At 45.9% G+C, this 20564-nt stretch overlaps 1 protein-coding gene and 1 long non-coding RNA gene across 3 annotated transcripts in view; one reads left to right on the top strand and one right to left on the bottom strand.

Annotated features, from left to right (window-relative positions):
- Positions 1 to 20564, top strand: part of LOC310826340 — a 264239-nt gene that overhangs the window by 97587 nt on the left and 146088 nt on the right. The window lies entirely within an intron of this gene.
- ECHDC3 (enoyl-CoA hydratase domain containing 3) lies at positions 9337 to 17346 on the bottom strand. Of its 2 annotated transcripts, XM_083700889.1 has the most exons (7): positions 17138 to 17346; positions 15354 to 15475; positions 14455 to 14552; positions 13034 to 13234; positions 10827 to 11712; positions 10189 to 10779; positions 9337 to 9852 (listed from the first exon to the last, which is right to left on the bottom strand). In XM_083700889.1, the coding sequence occupies exons 1-5, from the start codon at positions 17314 to 17316 to the stop codon at positions 11398 to 11400; spliced, it is 915 nt and encodes a 304-aa protein (XP_083557015.1). In that variant the 5' UTR covers positions 17317 to 17346; the 3' UTR covers positions 9337 to 9852; positions 10189 to 10779; positions 10827 to 11397. The 2 variants fall into 2 exon arrangements, with proteins under 2 accessions (XP_083557015.1, XP_083557014.1); XM_083700888.1 differs by having other exon boundaries at positions 10189 to 11712; positions 17138 to 17335.

The following is a 20564-nucleotide window of genomic DNA, read 5'->3' as shown; positions in this document are numbered from 1 at the left end:
ATGAACAGTGTGATACCCATTCAGTTCCTACTCAAATGTTTTCAATGAAACTGCTCTAGCATAGAGAAGGGCACAAACACAAGAGTCTCAGAATGGAAGGGGGCCTTCACGGAATCATAGAATTGTAGTGTTGGAAGAAGGGACCCTCTGACCACTCGCCGTCGTCCCACCACCAGTCTTCTGGCTCTGAGCCTTCTTCCCCTGGTTGGGGGTTCCCTTTGGGGTTCCCCAGCTGCTGCCTCTCACCACTCATCTGAATCCAGTCAGTCCATGACACCAATTGACCACAGGTAGATGGCTTTGCTGTACTCTTTCCAGCGCCTGCTAAAGCCATTTCTGTTTAGGCAAGCCTACCCAGCTGCATAGAGGGACGCGGGTGGCGCTGTGGGTTAAACCACAGAGCCTAGGACTTGCCGAGCAGAAGGTCGGCGGTTCGAATCCCCGCGACGGGGTGAGCTCCCGTTGCTCTGTCCCTGCTCCAGTGTGGTGTAGTGGTTAAGAGCGGTAGTCTCGTAATCTGGGGAACCAGGTTCGCTTCCCTGCTCCTCCACATGCAGCTGCTGGGTGACCTTGGGCCAGTCACACTTCTTTGAAGTCTCTCAGCCCCACTCACCTCACAGAGTGTTTGTTGTGGGGGAGGAAGGGAAAGGAGAATGTTAGCTGCTTTGAGACTCCTGAAGGGAGTGAAAGGCGGGGTATCAAATCCAAACTCTTCTTCTTCTTCTCCTGCCAACCTAGCAGTTCAAAAGCACGTCAAAGTGCAAGTAGATAAATAGGTACCACTCTGGCAGGAAGGTAAACAGTGTTTCCATGCGCTGCTCTGGTTCGCCAGAAGTGGTTTAGTCATGCTGGCCACATGACCAGAAGCTGTACGCCGGCTCCCTCGGCTGATAAAGTGAGATGAGCGCCACAATGACTGGACCTAATGGTCAGGGGTCCCTTTACCTTTACCTTTTACCCAGCTGCATAGATTGATGGGGCAGTTGCCCTGCACCTCCCTGGATGCGGGTGGTCCTGTGGTCTAAACCACCTAGCCTCTTGGGCTTGCAGATCAGAAGGTCGGTGGTTCAATTCCCCCGATGGGGTGAGCTCTCATTGCTCTGTCTCAGCTTCTGCCAACATAGCAGTTTGAAAGCACGCCAGTGCGAGTAGATAAATAGGTACCACTGTAGAGGGAAGGTAAATGGCATTTTCATGTGCTCTGGTTTCCGTCACGGTGTTCCATTGCGCCAGAAGCGGTTTAGTCATGCTGGCTGCATTATCTGGAAAGCTGTCTGTGGACAAAGGCCAGCTCCCTAGGCCTGAAAGCGAGATGAGCGCTGCAAGCCTATAGTCGCCTTTGACTGGACTTAACCATCCAGGAGTCCTTTACCATTACCTTTTACCTCTCCCTAATGAGCTGGCTTTCAGCAAGGAAGCCAATGCTGTGTAGAGCTGCCCCAGGAACCGCTTAGAGAGCAGGGCAGCACTGTTCTCCTCAACAGAAACCTTCAAAACATTACACGTGTACCATAACAGTCACGAGGTTAACAAAAGGAAGGCCCAGCAGAAACTAAGACGGAGAAGGAGAAGCAAGAAGGAAGAAAAGCCAGAGAGAAAAACAATCTACAGGTATTTACTAAAAAAAAAGAAAAAAAGAACAGCTTTTACTATCAAGAAGTTTCCGTTGATGTTCCATCAAAATCTACTATCCTGTAACTTAAGTGTGCTAGAGGGAGTCCTGCCCCCTGAATCAAGAGGACATGGCTTAGCCCTCTTATGATGATAGATGTTTAGCAGCTTCATAATATCCTGCACTGAGACAGGTAATTATCAAGGGCTCTCCTACACTGTTGCATATTTCTTGGGTATGTTGTTCCTAAATAGGAGCAGAGGCAGGATGAGATGGAATGAGTAGCCAATGGGCACTTGGGGAGGTATGGGGCTGAGGGCCATGTAGTCATATGGGACACTCATGATTACCATTCTCAAGGTTTCACAACAGAGGACATGCTTTGCATGATTAAGATGCCAAGTTCAATTCAATAAACCAGCTTCCATCCAATTAGAAAATGGAAGCCGTGGGTAAGCTGAGGTGTGTGCATTTGACCCTGTGATAATCATCTGAGGCCCTTCTTCGTGTGCCCCCTCCACAAGAAGTCTGGAGGGTGGCAACACGAGAACGGGACCTTTTCTGCAGTGGCTCCCCGCTTGTGGAATGCTCTTCCCAAGGAGGCTCACCTGGCGCCTTCATTAAAAATCTCTAGGCACTAGGCAAAAACATTCCTCTTCTCCCAGGCCTTTGGCAAATTAAACAATCTACGGCCTTTTAATCTGGGGGGTATTTTGTTTGTTTGTTACTACATTATGTATTTTTGTGTTTTTATATTGTAAGGCCCCCTGTGATCCTGGGATGAAGGGAGGGACAGAAATTTAATAAATAATAATTGTGGCAGCTGTTCCACATGTGCAGATTACAGCTTCCTTGAATGGGAGTTTGCGGGGCTGCAAGTGCAGGGAAACAAATCAGGTAGTCCTCATTGGATGATGAGTCCCCTGCACCCTCTATGGTATAGTGTCTCTCAAACTTGCCCCCCCAGCTGTTTCTGGACTACAACTCCCATCATCCCTGACCGCTGCTTCTGCTAGCTAGGGATGATGGGAGTTGTGGTCCAACAACAGCTGGGGACCCAAGCTTGATCTCCTTGAAAGAAAACTGGGATATAGACGGAATCATAAATAAACTCTCTGGATGGCTGCTTCCTTGGTGCAACATTTAGATTTCCTGGGCACAGCCCAAGGTGGTAGCCAAGGGGGATAAGCTGCCCCCCAAACCAATAAAAAAATATGCATAGCTAACTGAGGCTCTGCCCCAGCAACAAAAGGCCTGCCCCCCCCCCAACAAAAATCCTGTCTACTCCCATGGCACAGCCTTTTCCGTTTATTATTTTTGGCAAGAAGGTGGTTCAGTGATTCAGTAAGGCCGGGATGTGCATGAGTGCTCTTCAAAAATATGTCTTATTGCCCTAAAAGTCAAAATGTTGCTTTAAGGTTCGTTTGTGTTGCTTTCCCGCCCTTTCCTCTCCTTCTAAGGATAGCTGTGATGGTGATGCTAAATCCCTGGCTATCTGAAGCAAATTCTACATCAGGCAGAGTCACTGGGATGAAGGCACAAATCAAGTGGAGGAAATAAAGAACCTCCAATTTGTAAATTCCTCTTTGACACTGTTGACAACTTTCTAGCAGGCAAGCTGGATTTCTCAAGAATGAAGAAATGTGGTCTCAGCAGGGTCATCTATGGAGGGTGGGTTTTTTCTCAGAAGGCTAGTAGGAGATGGGTGACTGACTCAGTGGGTATGGTAAACCTGTTGAGGACTGTTAACGACTGCAATTAGTCCTACAGGAAAAAGCAAGGGATAGTATGCAGATGACCATACACATTAGCATATGTAATGAGAAAAAGAATCCAATATCTCTATTCAGACCAGGTCTCTCCATAGTTTTCAGTTTAGTAATGAGTTGTAATTCAGCAACTTCTCTTTCAAGGCTGTTTCTGAAATTCTTTTGTAATAAGACAGCTGCTTTGAGATCCTGCATTGAATGTCCTAGGAGATTGAAGTGTTCTCCTATTGGCTTCTCTGTCTTGTGATTCCTGATGTCAGATTTATGTCCTTTTATCCTTTGGCATGTTGGGAAAGATGGAGGGCACAAGGAGAAGGGGGCGACAGAGGACGAGATGGTTGGATAGTGTTTTCGAGGTTACCAGCATGAGTTTGACCAAACTGCGGGAGGCAGTGGAGGACAGAGGTGCCTGGCGTTCTCTGGTCCATGGGGTCACGAAGAGTCGGACACGACTTAACGACTAAACAACAACAACCCTTTGGCATAGGCCAGGCATGTCCAACAGGAAGGTCGTAATCTACTGGTAGATCAGTGAACACCTGTGGTAGATCACTGGTAGATCACTGGCTTCCCCCAATGAAGCTCAACTTTGCCCTGCACCCCCCAAAAACAAGGTTTTCCTCCTCCCTAAAAGAAGCTCAAAAACTTTGACCTGAACCCCAAAAAAGAGGGTAGATCACTGCCAGTTTTTAACTCTGTGAGTAGATCGCAGTCTCTTGGGAGTTGGCCTGTTTGTCCAACAAAGAGAGCTGAAGGGCACTGCTGGCATTTGATATCAGTTTGTGGAAGAGAAAACCAGCACTTGGTTTTTGTGTGTGACACCTATAAAAGACAGGCCAATTTCCCTCGCACTCATGGAAGACGATTACCAGATTGGGGTGCTAGTCAAATCACCCCTCGTTCATATTTGAAGGACCTCAGTCAACATTTGCTTTCCTGGGGAAGTCTTACAATCATAAATGCGCTCAGGTTAAGGCTCTGCTGAACCTCCACAGGAAGTAAAATTCATAATAATGGAGCAGGTGCAGAGAACAATTACACTCCTGACTTTTTGTGTGTGGATCATATTGTTCCCTGGAAAAGAAGGTGGACTATTGGAAAAGATCAGACTGAAATTTTCAAATACGACATGGAAAAATCGACCCATCACAAGTCCATGTGTCAAGTGTGTGATTCTTTGGAAGAAAACTTTTAAGTATTCTTTCTTTCTTTTTTGAGCTCTAGCTATCAGTTTCTATTTCCACAGCAAACACCACAGCGATAACAACTTTGCTAAGCCCGAAGAGCTATTGACCACACCTTTGTTTTCCAAAGGTTTGATTCTTTAAACACTTGGCATTACAGAGTCCTTTAGAACTTGGATGCAGGAGAGCACAGCGATTACCAAAACTAGTCTCTGCAACATTCTTGGTTCCCAGCAAACAGTTTTAAAGCACCTTTAAAATAACATACTAACACACATGTATTTTTCATAACTGAATAAAATATGTATTTTTAACAAGCATTTTCCCTTAATGTGCTTGTCACTCTTCAGGCTGCAACAAAAGGTTCGGCTTCATTCTTCTCCCGTAGAAAAGGAACAAGCAAGCAAAACACAACACTAGGAGGAATGTGGAACAGAGCAACCAAAATGATGGGGGGCCTCGCTTCAGTAGCACTGTTTCGCATGCAAAAGGTCCCAGGTTCAGGCATCCCTAGGCAGGGCTGGGAACATCCCCAGTCTGGAATCTTGGAGAACCACTACCAGCCAGTGTAGACAAGACTGAGCCAGCAGGGCCAATGGTCTGACTCAATAGGAGGTGTCTGTCTGTGTCCCTACATTGAAAGTTGGCTAAGCTCATTTTGCTTGTGAAAAAGCCACATTGTATTACAGAAGAGGCGTAACTCAGGAGAACAGCATCTGTTTTGCATGCAGAAGGTACCATGCAAAACCTGCCTGCTTGGACCCTTGGAGAGCTGCTGCCAGTCCGTGTTGGCATTATTGACCACCCTCATTCCCAAACCGTCTGCGGACTGGATTGAGAAGGCGATTGGGCTGCATCCGGCCCCCGGGCCTTAGGTTGCCTACCCATGCCATAATATCACAGAATGATCACTTCGCTTTTTAAAAACGTGTTTATTTTCTATTTCAAAGGACTTTAAACTAGCGCAATCGGACTTCTCCCCTCCTGCGCCTCCCCCCAGTCTCAAAGGGGAGCTACAGTGGTACCTCAGGTTACAGACGCTTCAGGTTACACTCCGCTAACCCAGAAATATTACCTCGGGTTAAGAACTTTGCTTCAGGATAAGAACAGAAATCATGCTCCGGCGGCGCAGCAGCAGCAGGAGGCTCCATTAGCTAAAGGGGTACTTCAGGTTAAGAATAGTATCAGGTTAAGTACGGACCTCCGGAACGAATTAAGTACTTAACCCGAGGTACTACTGTATTTCCATCAGGGAAACATGAATGCATGCACTGACAGAGCAACGTCCTTGGTGCTATGTCGAATTTCACCTTACAACCGAATGTTTGAAATCAACGGCCCATGCAGCTGAAACGGTTTCATTGGCTATCACCCACCTACACCCAAAACCATTAAGTTCACAATTGCTTTCAACGTTTCCACAGTATGGCAAAAAAAATCTGAATGGTAATCGCTGGGAATTAAACTGTGTCCTACCCCACTGCAAAACACTCTAGGCTCTCCTCCTCTTTTTTCTGTTATACTAGGAGAATCCCTGCTGCAGGCCTGTGTGAGGAGCCCTGCCAGGGACTTGTAAATAGTAAAAGTAAAGGGACCCCTGACCATTAGGTCCAGTCGTGACCGACTCTGGGGTTGGGGCGCTCATCTCGCTTTATTGGCTGATGATACAGCTTCTGGGTCATGGGGCCAGCATGACTAAGCCACTTCTGGAGAACCAGAGCAGTGCACGGAAATGCTCTTTGCCTTCCCGCCGTAGCGGTACCTATTTATCTACTTGCACTTTGATGTGCTTTCAAACTGCTAGGTTGGCAGGAGCAGGGACCAAGCAACGGGAACTCACCCCGTTGCGGGGATTTGAACCGCCGACCTTCTGATCAGCAAGTCCTAGGCTCTGTGGTTTAACCCACAGTGCCTCCTGCGTCCCTGACTTGTAAATAGCCCTGTTTAATAAACTGTTACACAACCAACACCACCCGCGAAGCTTGAATCGAGTAGCCAAGGTTCAACACACAACAGAAAGACATTGTTAGTGTTTGTTTATGGAACACACAGGGGGGAAAGCTCTGGCTTGGAGTCAGAAAACCCTAAAGCTGGCATTGTTTTATATATCTGCATTGATCAGATGGTTGCAAATAAAAGCTGTGGCAATTCTTCTCCACCTGCCCTGAGGCATTAGGGATGACTCTGCACAAAAACTGAATTACAAATACCCCATTGTTCTTTTTCCAGATCCAATGGGAAGGGAAACCGATAAAATCAGTTCCGCTTTTCAGCTGTGTTTTTGCTATCTCCAGAAAGATCTCTGGGGAACCTTTATAGGCTGCTCCATTAGGAAGTGATTTTAACCAAGCAGTTGGTGGTATTCATCAACCAGCAAGCCGACCCAATGCATGTTTCATCAAGTGTTAGGGTCCGATAGGAAGAACTTGCAACATATGAGGCAGCCCTATGTTAGGGCGCCTCAGAAAAAAACAGTTCAAGGTTCATCAAAGATTTCATGGATTTACGACACAAGGTCTTGCAGAGCTCCCCAATAACATTTAGGAGATTGCAGCCGAAGTCTGTAGCTCTGAGGATCCTGTGCTCCACAATATGCTGTAGGACTACAACTCCCATCATCCCAGACCACTGGCCACGCTGATGGGAGTTGGGAGCCCAATAACCTCTTTAGAGCTAGATTCCCCATCCTTGCCATAGGCCTTAATGAACTTAATGGGGCTCATTCCTGAGCTAATATACATGTTGTTGTTTAGTTGTGCCCGACTCTTCTTGACCCCATGGACCAGAGCACGCCAGGCACTCCTGTCTTCCACTGCCCCCCGCAGTTTGGTCAAACTCATGCTGGTAGCTTCAAGAACACTATCCAACCATCTCGTCCTCTGTCGTCCCCTTCTCCTTGTGCCCTCAATCTTTCCCAACATCCGGGTCTTTTCCAGGGAGTCTTCTCTTCTCATGAGGTGGCCAAAGTATTGGAGCCTCAGCTTCAGGATCTGTCCTTCCAATGAGCACTCAGGGCTGATTTCCTTAAGAATGGATAGGTTTGATCTTCTTGCAGGCCATGGGACTCTCAAGAGTCTCCTCCAGCACCATAATTCAAAAGCATCCATTCTTCGGCCATCAGCCTTCTTTATGGTCCAGCTCTCACTTCCATACATCACTACTGGGAAAACCATAGCTTTAACTATACGGACCTTTGTCGGCAAGGTGATGTCTCTGCTTTTTAAGATGCTGTCTATAATATAATATACATAGAAGTTGGCTTCTCTGGATCTCTGCTACTCCAGCCCAGTCGAGATACTTTTCAGCTGAAATGGGATCTGCCAGTGAAATATATGATCTGCTACTGAGCTACACATGGGCCGTTAACTCAGAAGAACAGCATCAGTTTTGGACGCAAACAACCCCAAATTCAATCCACTTAAGGCTGTGTAAATGCCATGGGATCATAGAATTGCAGAGTTGAAAGGGACCATGAGGAACATCTAGTCTAAGGTTACCAGACATCCCCGTTTCCCGGGGACAGTCCCCAGATTTACAAATCAGTCCCCTGACAAAATCCATGCATTCTGACTGAAGCTGAAAAATATCCCCGGGCTGATTGAAAAAAAATCTGGTAACCTTAATCTAGTCCAACCCCCCTGCAATGCGGCTGTCTCATATGGGGATTGAACCTGGAACCTTGGCATCATCAGAACCACGCTCTAACCAACTGAGCTATCCCAGCTGACTCCCTGAATGGGGCAACTGTGCCCCTGAAGGACCAAGTGCGCAGCCTGGGAGTCATTCTGGACTCACAGTTGTCCATGGAGGCGCAAGTTAATTCTGTGTCCAGGGTGGCTGTCTACCAGCTCCACCTGGTACACAGGCTGAGACCCTCCCTGCCCACAGACTGTCTCACCAGAGTGGTGCATGCTCTAGTTATCTCCCACTTGGACTACTGTAATGCGCTCTGCATGGGGCTACCTTTGAAGGTGACCCGGAAACTGCAATTAATCCAGAATGCGGCAGCTAGACTGGTGACTGGGAGTGGCCGCTGGGACCACATAACACCGGTCCTGAGAGATCTGCATTGGCTCCCAGTATGTTCCCAAGCACAATTCACAGTGTTGGTGTTGACCTTTAAAGCCCTAAACCGCCTCGGTCCTGTATACCTGAAGGAGCGTCTCCACCCACATCGTTCAGCCCGGACAATGAGGTCCAGCGCTGAGGGCCTTCTGGTGGTTCCCTCATTGTGAGAAGTGAGGCTATAGGGAACCAGACAGAGGGCCTTCTAGGTAGTGGCGCCCGCCCTCCCTCCAGATGTGAAGGAAATAAGCAGCTATCTTATCTTTAAAAGACATCTGAAGGCAGCCCTGTTTAGGGAAGTTTTTAATATTTAATGCTGTATTGTTTTTAACACTTGATTGGAAGCCGCCCAGAGTGGCTGGAGAAACTCATCCAGATGGGTGGGGTATAAATAAATTATTATTATTATTATTATTATTATTATTATTATTATTATTATTACCCCTTGCATGAAACCCTGGAGAGGCGCTGCCAGTCAGTGCAGAATAGACAATACTGAGCTAGATGGACCAACAGCCTGAATCATTTCAAGGCCGTTTCCTACGGCTCCTCTTCTCCCCAGACCCCATTCATGCTCTAGATTGGCCTGAGGGTCACTGATCGCAGCTGGTCCTATTGCAACATTCAGAGATGTTTAGAACAACTCCCACCTTTTAGAAATCAGAAACAGCTAACGATCGAAGAACTTGGTGCATGCGGAGATAACGCTAAAATACTTGGCTTTTTATTGTTTCCTAGATTCGGACCAGGGAAGCTAAAAAAACCATACAGGACTGAAAAAGGTACTGTGCATTACAACATGAATGGATACCGCCCTCTGGCGACCATGCAAGGAGTAGCTCACTTCCTCCTTTCAAAACGCAAAGCAACCCAGTTTGCAAAGGTGATTCAGAGCACCCCTTCCAGCTTACAGTCAGGCAGCTGCAGGTGCAATTGCTGGGGTTTCCTGTGCGGTGCCTTGTGATAAGATCTCACCAGTGCCTTTCTGGGGAAATGGTGCAAACATCCCGGTTTTTGAAATCATAGGTTTATAGGGTTAGCTGGAGAAATAAATCACATCTGCTCTCTATCCAGATGCAATGCAGCAGCCAAGAAGATCACAGCTGGGCAAACCCTTTGCTGTCAGCAAAACTCCTATGCGATTCATCAAAGATCTAATAAAGATCAAGGCGAGGGGAATGGGGAGTCAGGGGCTCCTCGAAACGCCTCCCAAAAGAAAAGACTCACAGTGGTGCCTCGCAAGACGAAAATAATCCGTTCCGCGAGTCTCTTCGTCTAGCGGTTTTTTCGTCTTGCGAAGCAACCCTATTAGCGGCTTAGCGCTATTAGCAGCTTAGCGGCTATTAAAGGCTTAGCGGTTTAGCGGCTAAAAGGCTATTAGCGGCTTAGCGGCTTAGAAAAAGGGGGGGCGAAAAAAATCGCAAGACTCGCAAGACGTTTTCGTCTTACGAAGCAAGCCCATAGGGAAATTTGTCTTGCGAAGCGCATCGAAAAACGGAAAACCCTTTCGTCTAGCGGGTTTTTCGTCTTGCGAGGCATTTGTCTTGCGGGGCACCACTGCATTTGCAAAGTATTTCTGGAGCTATTCTCTATTTTTTGCTGAGCAGCTCCTTGCTGAAAACGCAAACCTGGTAGCCATTTGTCATTGTCTTTTTGATCCGGGTCCTGTTCCCACAGGAATGCATTTCTTCTGAGCTTTTCCAACCACCCTCCCCTCTAGTCTGGCTCCCAAGACCCTGCCTACACCCCCCCCTGCTGTCCTCAGAGGGCAACTCCTATTGCCCCTGTCTGCAGGCTAGGAACGATGGGAGCTGTAGTCCAGCAACCTCTGGAGGGCACTAGGTTGGGGAAGCCCAGGCCACACACACCTCTCCTCCTTCCAATAATTGCCTATTGATACCCTACTATTCATCCAAGGCTGGCTACCAAAACCCGCACAAATGTGGCAGTATAACTCGGGATATAACTTTGGGACATGTGTGTAGGGGGTCTTCTGATCCACAGCAACTGGAGGTAAGTCTCGGCTCTTCTCCTCCATGGTGGAAGACAGGAAGGACTGCAGACTCAGAGCCGGCTTAGTAGCAAAGATGCCAACACATAAAACAGGGGAAGGGGCACCTGTGGTCCTTGAGCTGTTGACAGACTACAACTCCCATTGGCCATGCCAACAGGGGCTGATGGGAGTTGTAGTCCGACAATGTCTTGGAAGGCCACAGGTCCCCCATCATCTGAATCAGATATAACTAGCTAATAGACAACACTTCTTTAAAAGGTTCCACAGTGCTGAGTGGGACTTGGCATGCCGTTCAGAAAGCGGCTAAGGCTAGTGGCATGCTTTGCACAGATTGCCTTGGGTTCGATCCCTTGCATCTCCAGTTAAAACAACAAGAAGACTCAAGGAGGAGAGTCAGAAGAAGAAAGAGGCTGCCTGTGAGAGTATTGGCTGAATGGTCTGGCTCAGCGTCAAGGCAGTACTTTATATCCCTATATCTACATAGCACCGAAGGAAGCCTGAATTAAAATTCACTTTGTTTTGATATTGCAACGAGCATCACTTTCCTGTTTGGTATTGCACCTCTACAGATTAACAGATCAATGTGTATCAGACAGACAGTCATTTTCAAAGGCGGACCTGTTGCATAATCAAGGGATCACTTTTGACAGGATGATAGTCCCTAGCATTTTCAGAGAGAGAAGGCACCAGCTATGATGATCTCAATTGATTTGGCTCTTAAAAGAGGCTGGCCATCCTATGGGAAGTTTCGGTTCAGGAATGCGACCAGGCCGGCTTGCGTTTGGAGACGAAGGCCTTGATGCCCTCCTGCCCATCCTGCAAGGCCAGGTTCTCAACCATGACCCGGGAGGCCGTTCTGTAGGCAGTGCCGACGTCCTGCTCCATCTGTTTGTAAAAGGTGGATTTGCCCAGAGCCACGACAGGCCGGCTGCTCTCGCATATCCTGCGGGCGATTCTCAGGGTCTCATCTTCCAGCTTGTCTTCTGGGACCACTTTGCTGATGAGCCCATGCAGAAGAGCCTCCTGAGCGGTCATAGGCTCTCCTGTCAACAGCATCTCCATCGCAACCTGGAAAGAATTGTCGCAAACAAAGAAATTAGGGGCCAGGCGGCAAATGCAAAATGTACAGCGGGCCAGATTCTGCTCTCTAGTCTTCATCCAGGCGAGCAAGAATCCTGATCAGATTTCAAGGACGCAGTTTCCAAAAGCTTGGGTCGCCAGCTGTTTTTTTTGGACTACAATTCCCATCGTCTCTGACCACTGGTCCTGTTAGCTAGGGATGATGGGAGTACTAGGGTTTTTTTTCCTGAACCCCCTGGCTGTGTCCTTCTGTTGGAGGACATAGTGGTGTATAGGGATGGAGAAATCCATCTACTTTGGTTTCTCTCAGTTTCTCTTTGTCCCAGTTTTAAGCACAGTTCTCCACATCAGCTCACAATTTTCTTTTGAAGTCCTCATGAAAATTCACCAGCATTTGAATGCAAATTTCTCCAAATAGGCATGTCTGTTTGCAGTTTTGCCTAATATATACATTTTTTTTGCAAATCAATTTTCCCTAATGTAATGCACCTTTGTATGTTACTTTCCGTAATGCATGCACATAAGTCCATTTTGGCTCAACTGGAGAAGACGAAAAAAGATGTTTCAACTGTCCAAAAACAACCGGAGACCCAAGTGTGGGAAGCTCTCTTCTAGTCCGTCAAAAGAAATTGAGGGAAGGTGTGAAGAAAGGTATGTGAAGAGAGTGGCCTGGGGGGGGGGAGGGAGAGTGATGAGGGCCAGGCAGAGAAGTTTGGAGGGCTCCATTTGGACCTCAGGTCAGAGAGTCCCCACTCCTGTACTAGGAAGATCATAGTATTTGGTTGGGAGCCATAGTATATACATGTTGGGAAATCCCACGGGATGATAAAAGAGGAATGAGCCCCACATGGACGACTGGCCCATGGAGACCAAGTCGCTGTGCACATATTGCCAGACCACAGGCAAATTCTTATTGTTTAATAATCAGTGGGGCGAGCCCCAAACTTTGCTGCCCAAGGCAGAACAGCAAATGTCTCCCTCCCACCTTGCTCAACCGAAGGCTGACCAAGTTATTTTAGTGCACGAGGCAGAATGTCCCACAAGCGTGCCTCTCCGTGGGAGTCAAAATACACAGGATAAATAAATGAAAACTGATGCCTTTTTCAAGACATCTTAAATCAGCTGCCTGAGGCAACAGCCTCACTCTGCCTAACGCTTTGGCCGGCCCTGATAATGGCACGTCCACAGTTCTGAAGCCCCTGTAGTTCAGGTGCCAACATGACCACTGTGTTTGGGGACTATCTGCCTGCAGCGAGTACAACAAGTGAACAAAGTACGGCAACAAAATCCTTCTTTTGACGAGGCCAACCTTTCTTGGGAGAGATCTCCCCAGGGCTACTCCAGGCGTTGAGCAGAACAGGCCGACGTTCACTCCCGGTGTGGCGAACCTGGATTTCTCGCTGGCCACAGCAATATCGCAGCTGGCCACCAACTGGCAGCCGGCGGCCGTGGCCAAGCCGTTGACTTTGGCGATTACAGGAACAGGTAGCTTGGGGAGCAACGTCATGACCTGTAAGAAAGCAGTTTTTTTAAGTGCTGGTGCTGACCTATAAAGCCTTACAGGGCTCAGGACCACAACACCTTAAGGACCGCCTCTCCCCAAACCCTGCATCTCAGGCCCCCCTCTGTGCTCCCACTCCCAGAGAAGTTTGGAGAGTGGCAACACAAGCAAGGACCTTTTCTGTGGTGGCTCCCCATTTGTGGAATGGAGAGGCTCACCAGGAACCATCATTGCATTAGACACTCCATGGCTTTTTAAATAGAGGGGGGGCTATTATAATGTGATTGATTTATTGCCTTTATTATTATGCTATGTGGGACGCAGGTGGCGCTGTGGGTTAAAGCCTCAGCGCCTAGGACTTGCCGATCGAAAGGTCGGCGGTTCGAATCCCTGCGGCGGGGTGCGCTCCCGCTGCTCGGTCCCAGCGCCTGCCAACCTAGCAGTTCGAAAGCACCTCCGGGTGCAAGTAGATAAATAGGGACCGCTTACCAGCGGGAAGGTAAACGGCGTTTCCGTGTGCGGCTCTGGCTCGCCAGAGCAGCGATGTCACGCTGGCCACGTGACCCGGAAGTGTCTCCGGACAGCGCTGTCCCCTGGCCTCTTGAGTGAGATGGGGCACAACCCCAGAGTCTGTCAAGACTGGCCCGTACGGGCAGGGGTACCTTTACCTTTACCTATTATGCTATGTGAATTATTTTGTAAATGTTGTACACTGCCCTGGGATCTTTGGATAAAGGGTGGTATATAAATCTTATTCTTATCATTATTATTGAGGGAAAGTGTCACCCGTATTCTTCTAACGACAAGATCCTTTATGACTTTCATTAAGGCAAATGAACGCATTTAATAATACAACACCGATGCATTGCTAATCAAATACAGAAAACATCTCAAATCTATGGCCCCTAACCCATCTCAAAATTATGCTCAGACCATCCTGTTCCAAGTTAACAGTCCTCCAATTCTATTCAAGGTGCAGGTCATAGCAGTTGGGTCTTCTAGGTATCAAGGTAACTGGCTACACAGTTCCTTACCCTTGCCAACACCCAGCCAGATGTTATTCCATTGATTCTACCTTCAGAAAGATCAAGCAATGCTTTATAGTTTGTGTTGTTGTTTTTTTGAGCAGACCATCCAATTAAAATTTTGTGGCATGATGGGAAGCCGATGAACTGCCTCCAGGCAGGCGAGCTCTTTAACAGTGGCAGCATCTATGTGAACCATCTCACCTCAGAGCAGGTCTCAAAGACTTCTCTTTGGTGCTTCTCACCCTTCTCAAACGCCAGTTCCTTCAAGTCGTGCCCAGAGGAGAAAACGGGACCTTCTCCTGGGTGGGGGAAGGCATGTGAAAGGAAGCAAGAGAATTTTATGTGCATCTTGTATCCTCGACATGACCAAATCCTTGCCAAGAAAACGACAGTCTGACACACACATTACTGCAGAGATGGGGAACCTGCAGTCCTCCATTTCCTGTTTGTTCAGCATGCCCACGGTTCACTAGATGCCAGGACCAGACACCCACCTATCCTCCCATTCTGAGGGGGAAAGCCCTGTTCATTTTGTGGAGGTCTGCCTCTTTTGTTCTTTTAGATGTGGCAGCCATTTTGTGTTACGCCACGCACCGCGCCTTCAAGCAGCTGCCATTTTGCAGTCTGGTACCCACTGACGCCCCTCGCCTTCAAATAGCACAATAACTTCTGGTGGCAAAGCAAGATGGAAACGTAGCCAAATAAAGAAATTGTAAGGATGCTTTAAAAGCAGAAAGGAGAGAAAAATTGTCTGAAGAGGGGGAAGAAATTAAATATGATCAGATATTGAAGAGATGTAGGAGAGGGTGGAATCTGGGGGTGAATAGATGGAGGTGTCAGAGATGGAGTGAAGACAAGTCTCTTCTTAGACAAAAGACTGTTCAAGGATGACAAGGTGGCACAAATACTTTGAATGGTTTTGTAAGATCAATTTCCCCATATTATTATTATTATTATTATTATTATTATTATTACTATCACTATTATTATGTATTAAATTTCTCTTCTACCCTCCATCCAAGGCTCACAGAGCGGATTACAATATATAAAACCGAAATTACATACCTACCCTCATACTGAAGGTTTGATGAGCAAAATACCTGAAATTATAATGACTCTCAGATCGGTGCTTTCAATATCACACAGAATATCCTCACGGAGGGAGCTTATCATGGAGAGCGAAAGTGCATTTCTCTTGAGAGGATTGTTCAAAACAATATTCCTGTGAAATATAATTTTTATGAGAGACTCTTTCATGCGTAGCTGTCTGCACCGTGTTAAGATTTGTAGGTAACAAAGGATTGGGTTGTATCAATGTGCTTGTAACCTCTCTGGTAAAAATATGATTCACATTACATCATGAAACGGTGGGCATGCATTCACACTAAACCACGGTTTGCTTCTAACTGTGGTTTAATGTGATTTGACAGCTAGACTGGAAGTTGCGTTGCAGGATTTCACAGAGGGAAATTTCCAGTCCAACCCGGAGATGGTAGGAAGCGAACCATCTGCAACCCATGGACCAAAAATGTAGCTCCCTAGCCTAGCATCCAGAGGCATCAAATTTGCATCCCATAAATATATGTTAACTAGCTCACATGGTTGCGAAGAAAGTTATTTTCCTCTCTCCACCAGATAAAAAATACCTAACGAACAAGCAGAGCTGCCAACAGCCTCAAAGCAAAAGAACATTAAGTATACCAATTGCGGTTGTTTAATTTCCAATAATTCACAGGGTTGGACATTGTCTTATTACACCAATATAAACTCCTACAAAGTTAGTTAATTCTACTCTGTCAGTTCCCATATTCTTACTATCTAGTCTTCAAATGTAGGGGAGGGGGGGAAGAGTGTTTTAAAAATTATATGAGTACAGTCGCACCTTGGATCTCAAACACCTTGGCACTCAAAACAACTTGGAACCCAAACACTGCAAACTGTGTTCTAGTAATTTATTTCTTGCTTGCAGAACTTGAGAGCTTTGTAAAGCCTAAAGCCTCCTAGGCTGCAGCACAAAAGGAAGCAGGCCTACGTTTTTGGTTCAGCTCCAGTTTTATTTGGGCAATAGGGTTTTCAAAGTCCACCGTTAAAGTGCCACCTTTGCCCCTTGCCCCAGTTCAGCTCACGCATATATATTCTGTAAACTAGCATGCTCAGCGGCAGAACATATCAACATCGTCTGCAGGTAGAGCACGTTTGCCCAGCAGCAGGAACAACAGAATTTTGAAGTCAGAAGAGGTCCCCAAAGGTCATCCAGACTAGCCCTTGCTCACTGCAGGATCTTGCCCATTCTCTATGCTCATATGTTTAAAAGAGATGAAGCGGAACTCTCAAAAAAGTCATTCGCGCAGCATGAGGGGCGGAGGAACATGTTCCAGCTGTTGCTGGAACCCAACTCTCACCAGCCTCGGCCAGCATGACCAATGGTCACAGATGGCAGGAGTTTTGCGCCCCCCCTCAAAAAAAACTAGAGGAGGGTCAGTTTCTTTACCCCCTCCCTAAGCAATTCCCCTGTCCCAAAAAATGCCACTCACTCTCTTTCCAGTTGACATAAAAGCTCAAGGGACTTGAAAGGGACTAGAAACTTGACCATGGCAAAGAGATGAGCAGTTGGCAGGGAGGCGAACAGGCAAACCTCCCTAACCCAAATTCTCTGGGTCCGTTCGTGCGTCACAGGCAGTGGTGCAGTGGTTAGACCGTCGGACTAGGACGTGGGAGACCAGGGTTCAAATCCCTAACCAACCTCACGGGGTGATTGTGAGGATGAAATGGAGAATGGTGCACAGGGTGAGAACCGTGCACGCCAACCTCCTGGAGCTTTTTGGAGGGGAAAGCGGAACAGAAATGCAAATAAACAAGCCCATTCCTCCTCTGTCCGGCCCACCTGATCCCATCCTGCTGCCACGTGCGAGTCAGCCTCGGCTCCGCGGGAACTTGCTGGCAATGCTGCCTCCGCCCGGGCGTGCCGCCGCCGCTTGCAAAGGCGCGCTGGGTGCGGAGCAGCGGCCGCGGGAGCTGCGCGCTGCAGAGTCCGGCGCCTCTCGCAAAAGAAGCTGCAGCCATTGCAACCTCCGTCCCTGTCCGGGCCGGGGGCGGAGCAGGAGGAGAAGCGGTTCTGCTGCTGACCCCTGCCGGCTGCCAAAGGACAGCCGAAAACTGCTTTTCTCTTTTTTTATATAATATAAATTTTTATTAAGATTTTTTTTAAAAGGTTACAGAAAAACAAGAAAAAACAAATGAAGAAAAAATATAAGTAAAAAACAGACAACACAATAAAAAACAATACATAAAAGAAAACAGTACATAAAAACCCTTTACTTGCTTTCATTCACTTACTTCCTTGACCTCCTCACACTTCCCATTTTTGTATTCTAGTTCAGTTAGATATTTCAGCAAATCCTTTCCATCTTAATATATACTGTAATTTAATTTCACTTCTTTCATCAATTCATTTTTACTTAATCCTTTATATCTTTCCTGCTAAAACCACATAGTTTTATTCCGACATCTTTCTAACATTCCTTAATTTTACAATATTTCTGTAAACGAAAACTGCTTTTCTCCCCCCCCCTTTTTTATATAAAATTTAAATCTCTTAAAACACTATAGCAATCTTTAACCATTTCGATTAATCCCTTCACCTCCCTCCCCCACAACACAACACTTCCCTCCACCCGTGTGCGATCTTCTTTACCTATTATTTTTTGTTATTGTTGCGTTATTCACTTTATTTGTTATTCCATCCTTGATATATTACTATCCTATCTCCTTGCGCCTTTTAAACTTTTGCATATTAATTTTTAAACTCCAGCACCGACTTTTTTCATGTATTCCTTTACGCATTCCCACTCTTTATTAATTTTTTGATTAGAGTAGCCTCTAATTGATGCTGTTGATTTTGCCATCTCCGCGAATTCAAGAAATTTGGTTCTCCATTCTAATAATTCTGGTATTTTATCAGTTCTCCAAATTTTTTGCCACTACAATTCTGGCTGCCGCGGTTGCATAATGGAATACATTCCTTTTATCCTTAGGGATGTCACTTGATACCAAACCCAGCAAAAATGCCTCTTGTGTTTTAAAGATTGAACTCCTAAATATCATTTTAGGCTCTTCATGTATCATAATCCAGAACTGCTTTTCTACTACTGTAGTGGCTTTTTGAAAAAATAAGAATTTGATCGCGCCGCATGCCAATTTTTTTTTATTGCTAAGAAATACATCGAAAAACCAAAAGAGCGCAACCAGGATTGTCCTTGTTGATGCTCTTGTTCTCGTTTTGAAAAAGATCCGTATCCATATCCTGCAAACAAACAAACAAAAATATTTCAATAATATGCTATACAGGACTGGATTTAGGTTTGATGAGGCCCTAAGCCACTGAAGGTAATGGGGCCCTTTATATGTCCAGCTGTCCTTTGTCCACAACAAATGGTCGCTGTTTTTGTGTGTTGAATATATGCTATATGGTAATTTATGGACCTAATAGGAATCTCAAGCCATTTGCACATAACAAAATATGTATTTTATCAAAATAATTGTTGAACTGAAATACAATTAAGAAGAAGTGATATTTTAGGTATCAGGTTAGCAGGCCATTGCTTACATCATAGGAGCCTACATGACACAAAACACTGTTGCTGCATGTAGGTATTATTTTATTTGTTTTTTATATTATATTTTGGAAATATACATCTAGGTTTTTTTTACTTCAATTTTTTGAGGGCCCCCCAAGAAAGTGAGGCCCTAAGCTATAGCTTGTTTAGTTTATACGTAAATCTGGCACTGATGCTATACTGTACTATATGAAATGTTTAAATGTTTCTTTGTCCTCGATTCACGCTTGCCATCCTCTCCTCTCACACCGGTGGGGCATGCCCCACCTATGTCAGGAGCTCGTCCTACACTTGAGTAGGACCCTGGCAGAGACACATGCCCAACTGGCATGTTTTCTCCCTTCTGGTCAAACAAACTAACAAAAACATCACCCCTCCCATAGATTGTTTAAACGCCAAAGATTGCTTAATTAGCCAAAGGTCTTTGATACAAGGCATGTTTTACAGGCAAGAGGAAGAATGAAAACTGTAAACATTTGTGACAAATGTCAATGAATGCAAAACATATAGCCAGTCAGAATTCGCTTAAGGATGAAATGCGTGCACAGGAAGCCAAGCAACCTTTTACAATCGTTGCAATACCATATTAGGTATTAATATATAAATCCAGTTCTACTTTAATATACAGTAAAGGCAAATATAAACTTGCTAAACTTACTAAATTCCGCACCTAGCTGCTAGAGGGCAGCACTTTCCAATGAAATAATAGCACACTCTCATTTTGTTCTCCTTTTGCAAAGCTACCTGTTTCATCAAATCCCTGCTTCTTCCATTGCTTCCCCTCTCTGCCTTTCCACTGTTCCTTCCTGGCTCACCTTTGCTCTAGTCCAGGTTGCATTCTCTGTGTCATGGCTTCCCAGACCTCGCAAGACTCGAGCTTATAGGGCTGGTCACTTTTCACAGCCACAATTACATTAGAATTTCTGTAAGTGTAAACACTCTTTCAGTACGCGACAGTGGCTGCCAGAACTCTAATAGCGCAGAATTGGAAGACATCAAAAATCCCAACTATAAGCGAGTGGCAATCCAAACTATTTGATTATTTAGAATTGGCAAAAATGACACAGAAAATAAGAAATCAAAAAGACATAAAGGTTAACAAAGAATGGAATAAATTTATGACATACATGGAAACAGTAGTAAAAAATCTAAAAATCACAGTAGGTGTGACGTAACACTTGTGATGTAAAGAGTTTTTTGAGGAAAAGAAACTGCAGATAAAAAATCATATAATATATTCTGAAACCGAGATGAAGGGAAGTCAATTAGTGTTGTGTGTTATTTAGTAAATGTAACCTAATTTGGTATCTTATGTTAGGAGATGTTTTTTCTTTTCTTTTCTTTATTATTATTTCTCTTTTTTATGTATTTCTTTTTTGTGTGTATGTGTTATGTATGTTTCTTTCGTCTGTTTTAATGTTTGATGTAGCAAAACGAATTAAAATCAATTAAAAAATAATAATAGAATTTCTGTAAGTGTAAGTCACCTCCCTGGGACGCAAGCCTGGGCAGTGCGTACGGAGGTTCTGGGGTGCCCAGATGACAAGACAAGACCCCCCCCGGCCTCACTGATGTGGTCCAGAGGAAAGCAGAGCAAGATGTCTGGCACCAGCTTGGCTGCAGGAGTTGCCGGAAGGAGGCAAACAAGGCGCCATCCAACTGTCCCAGGGACTTCGCTCCGGATTTCTGTAGGGC

The sequence above is a fragment of the Podarcis gaigeae genome (genome assembly GCF_964106915.1).
Source record: "Podarcis gaigeae genome assembly, chromosome: 10".
In the NCBI taxonomy this organism is placed as follows: domain Eukaryota; kingdom Metazoa; phylum Chordata; class Lepidosauria; order Squamata; family Lacertidae; genus Podarcis; species Podarcis gaigeae.
This window is presented reverse-complemented; position numbering and strand designations above follow the sequence as displayed.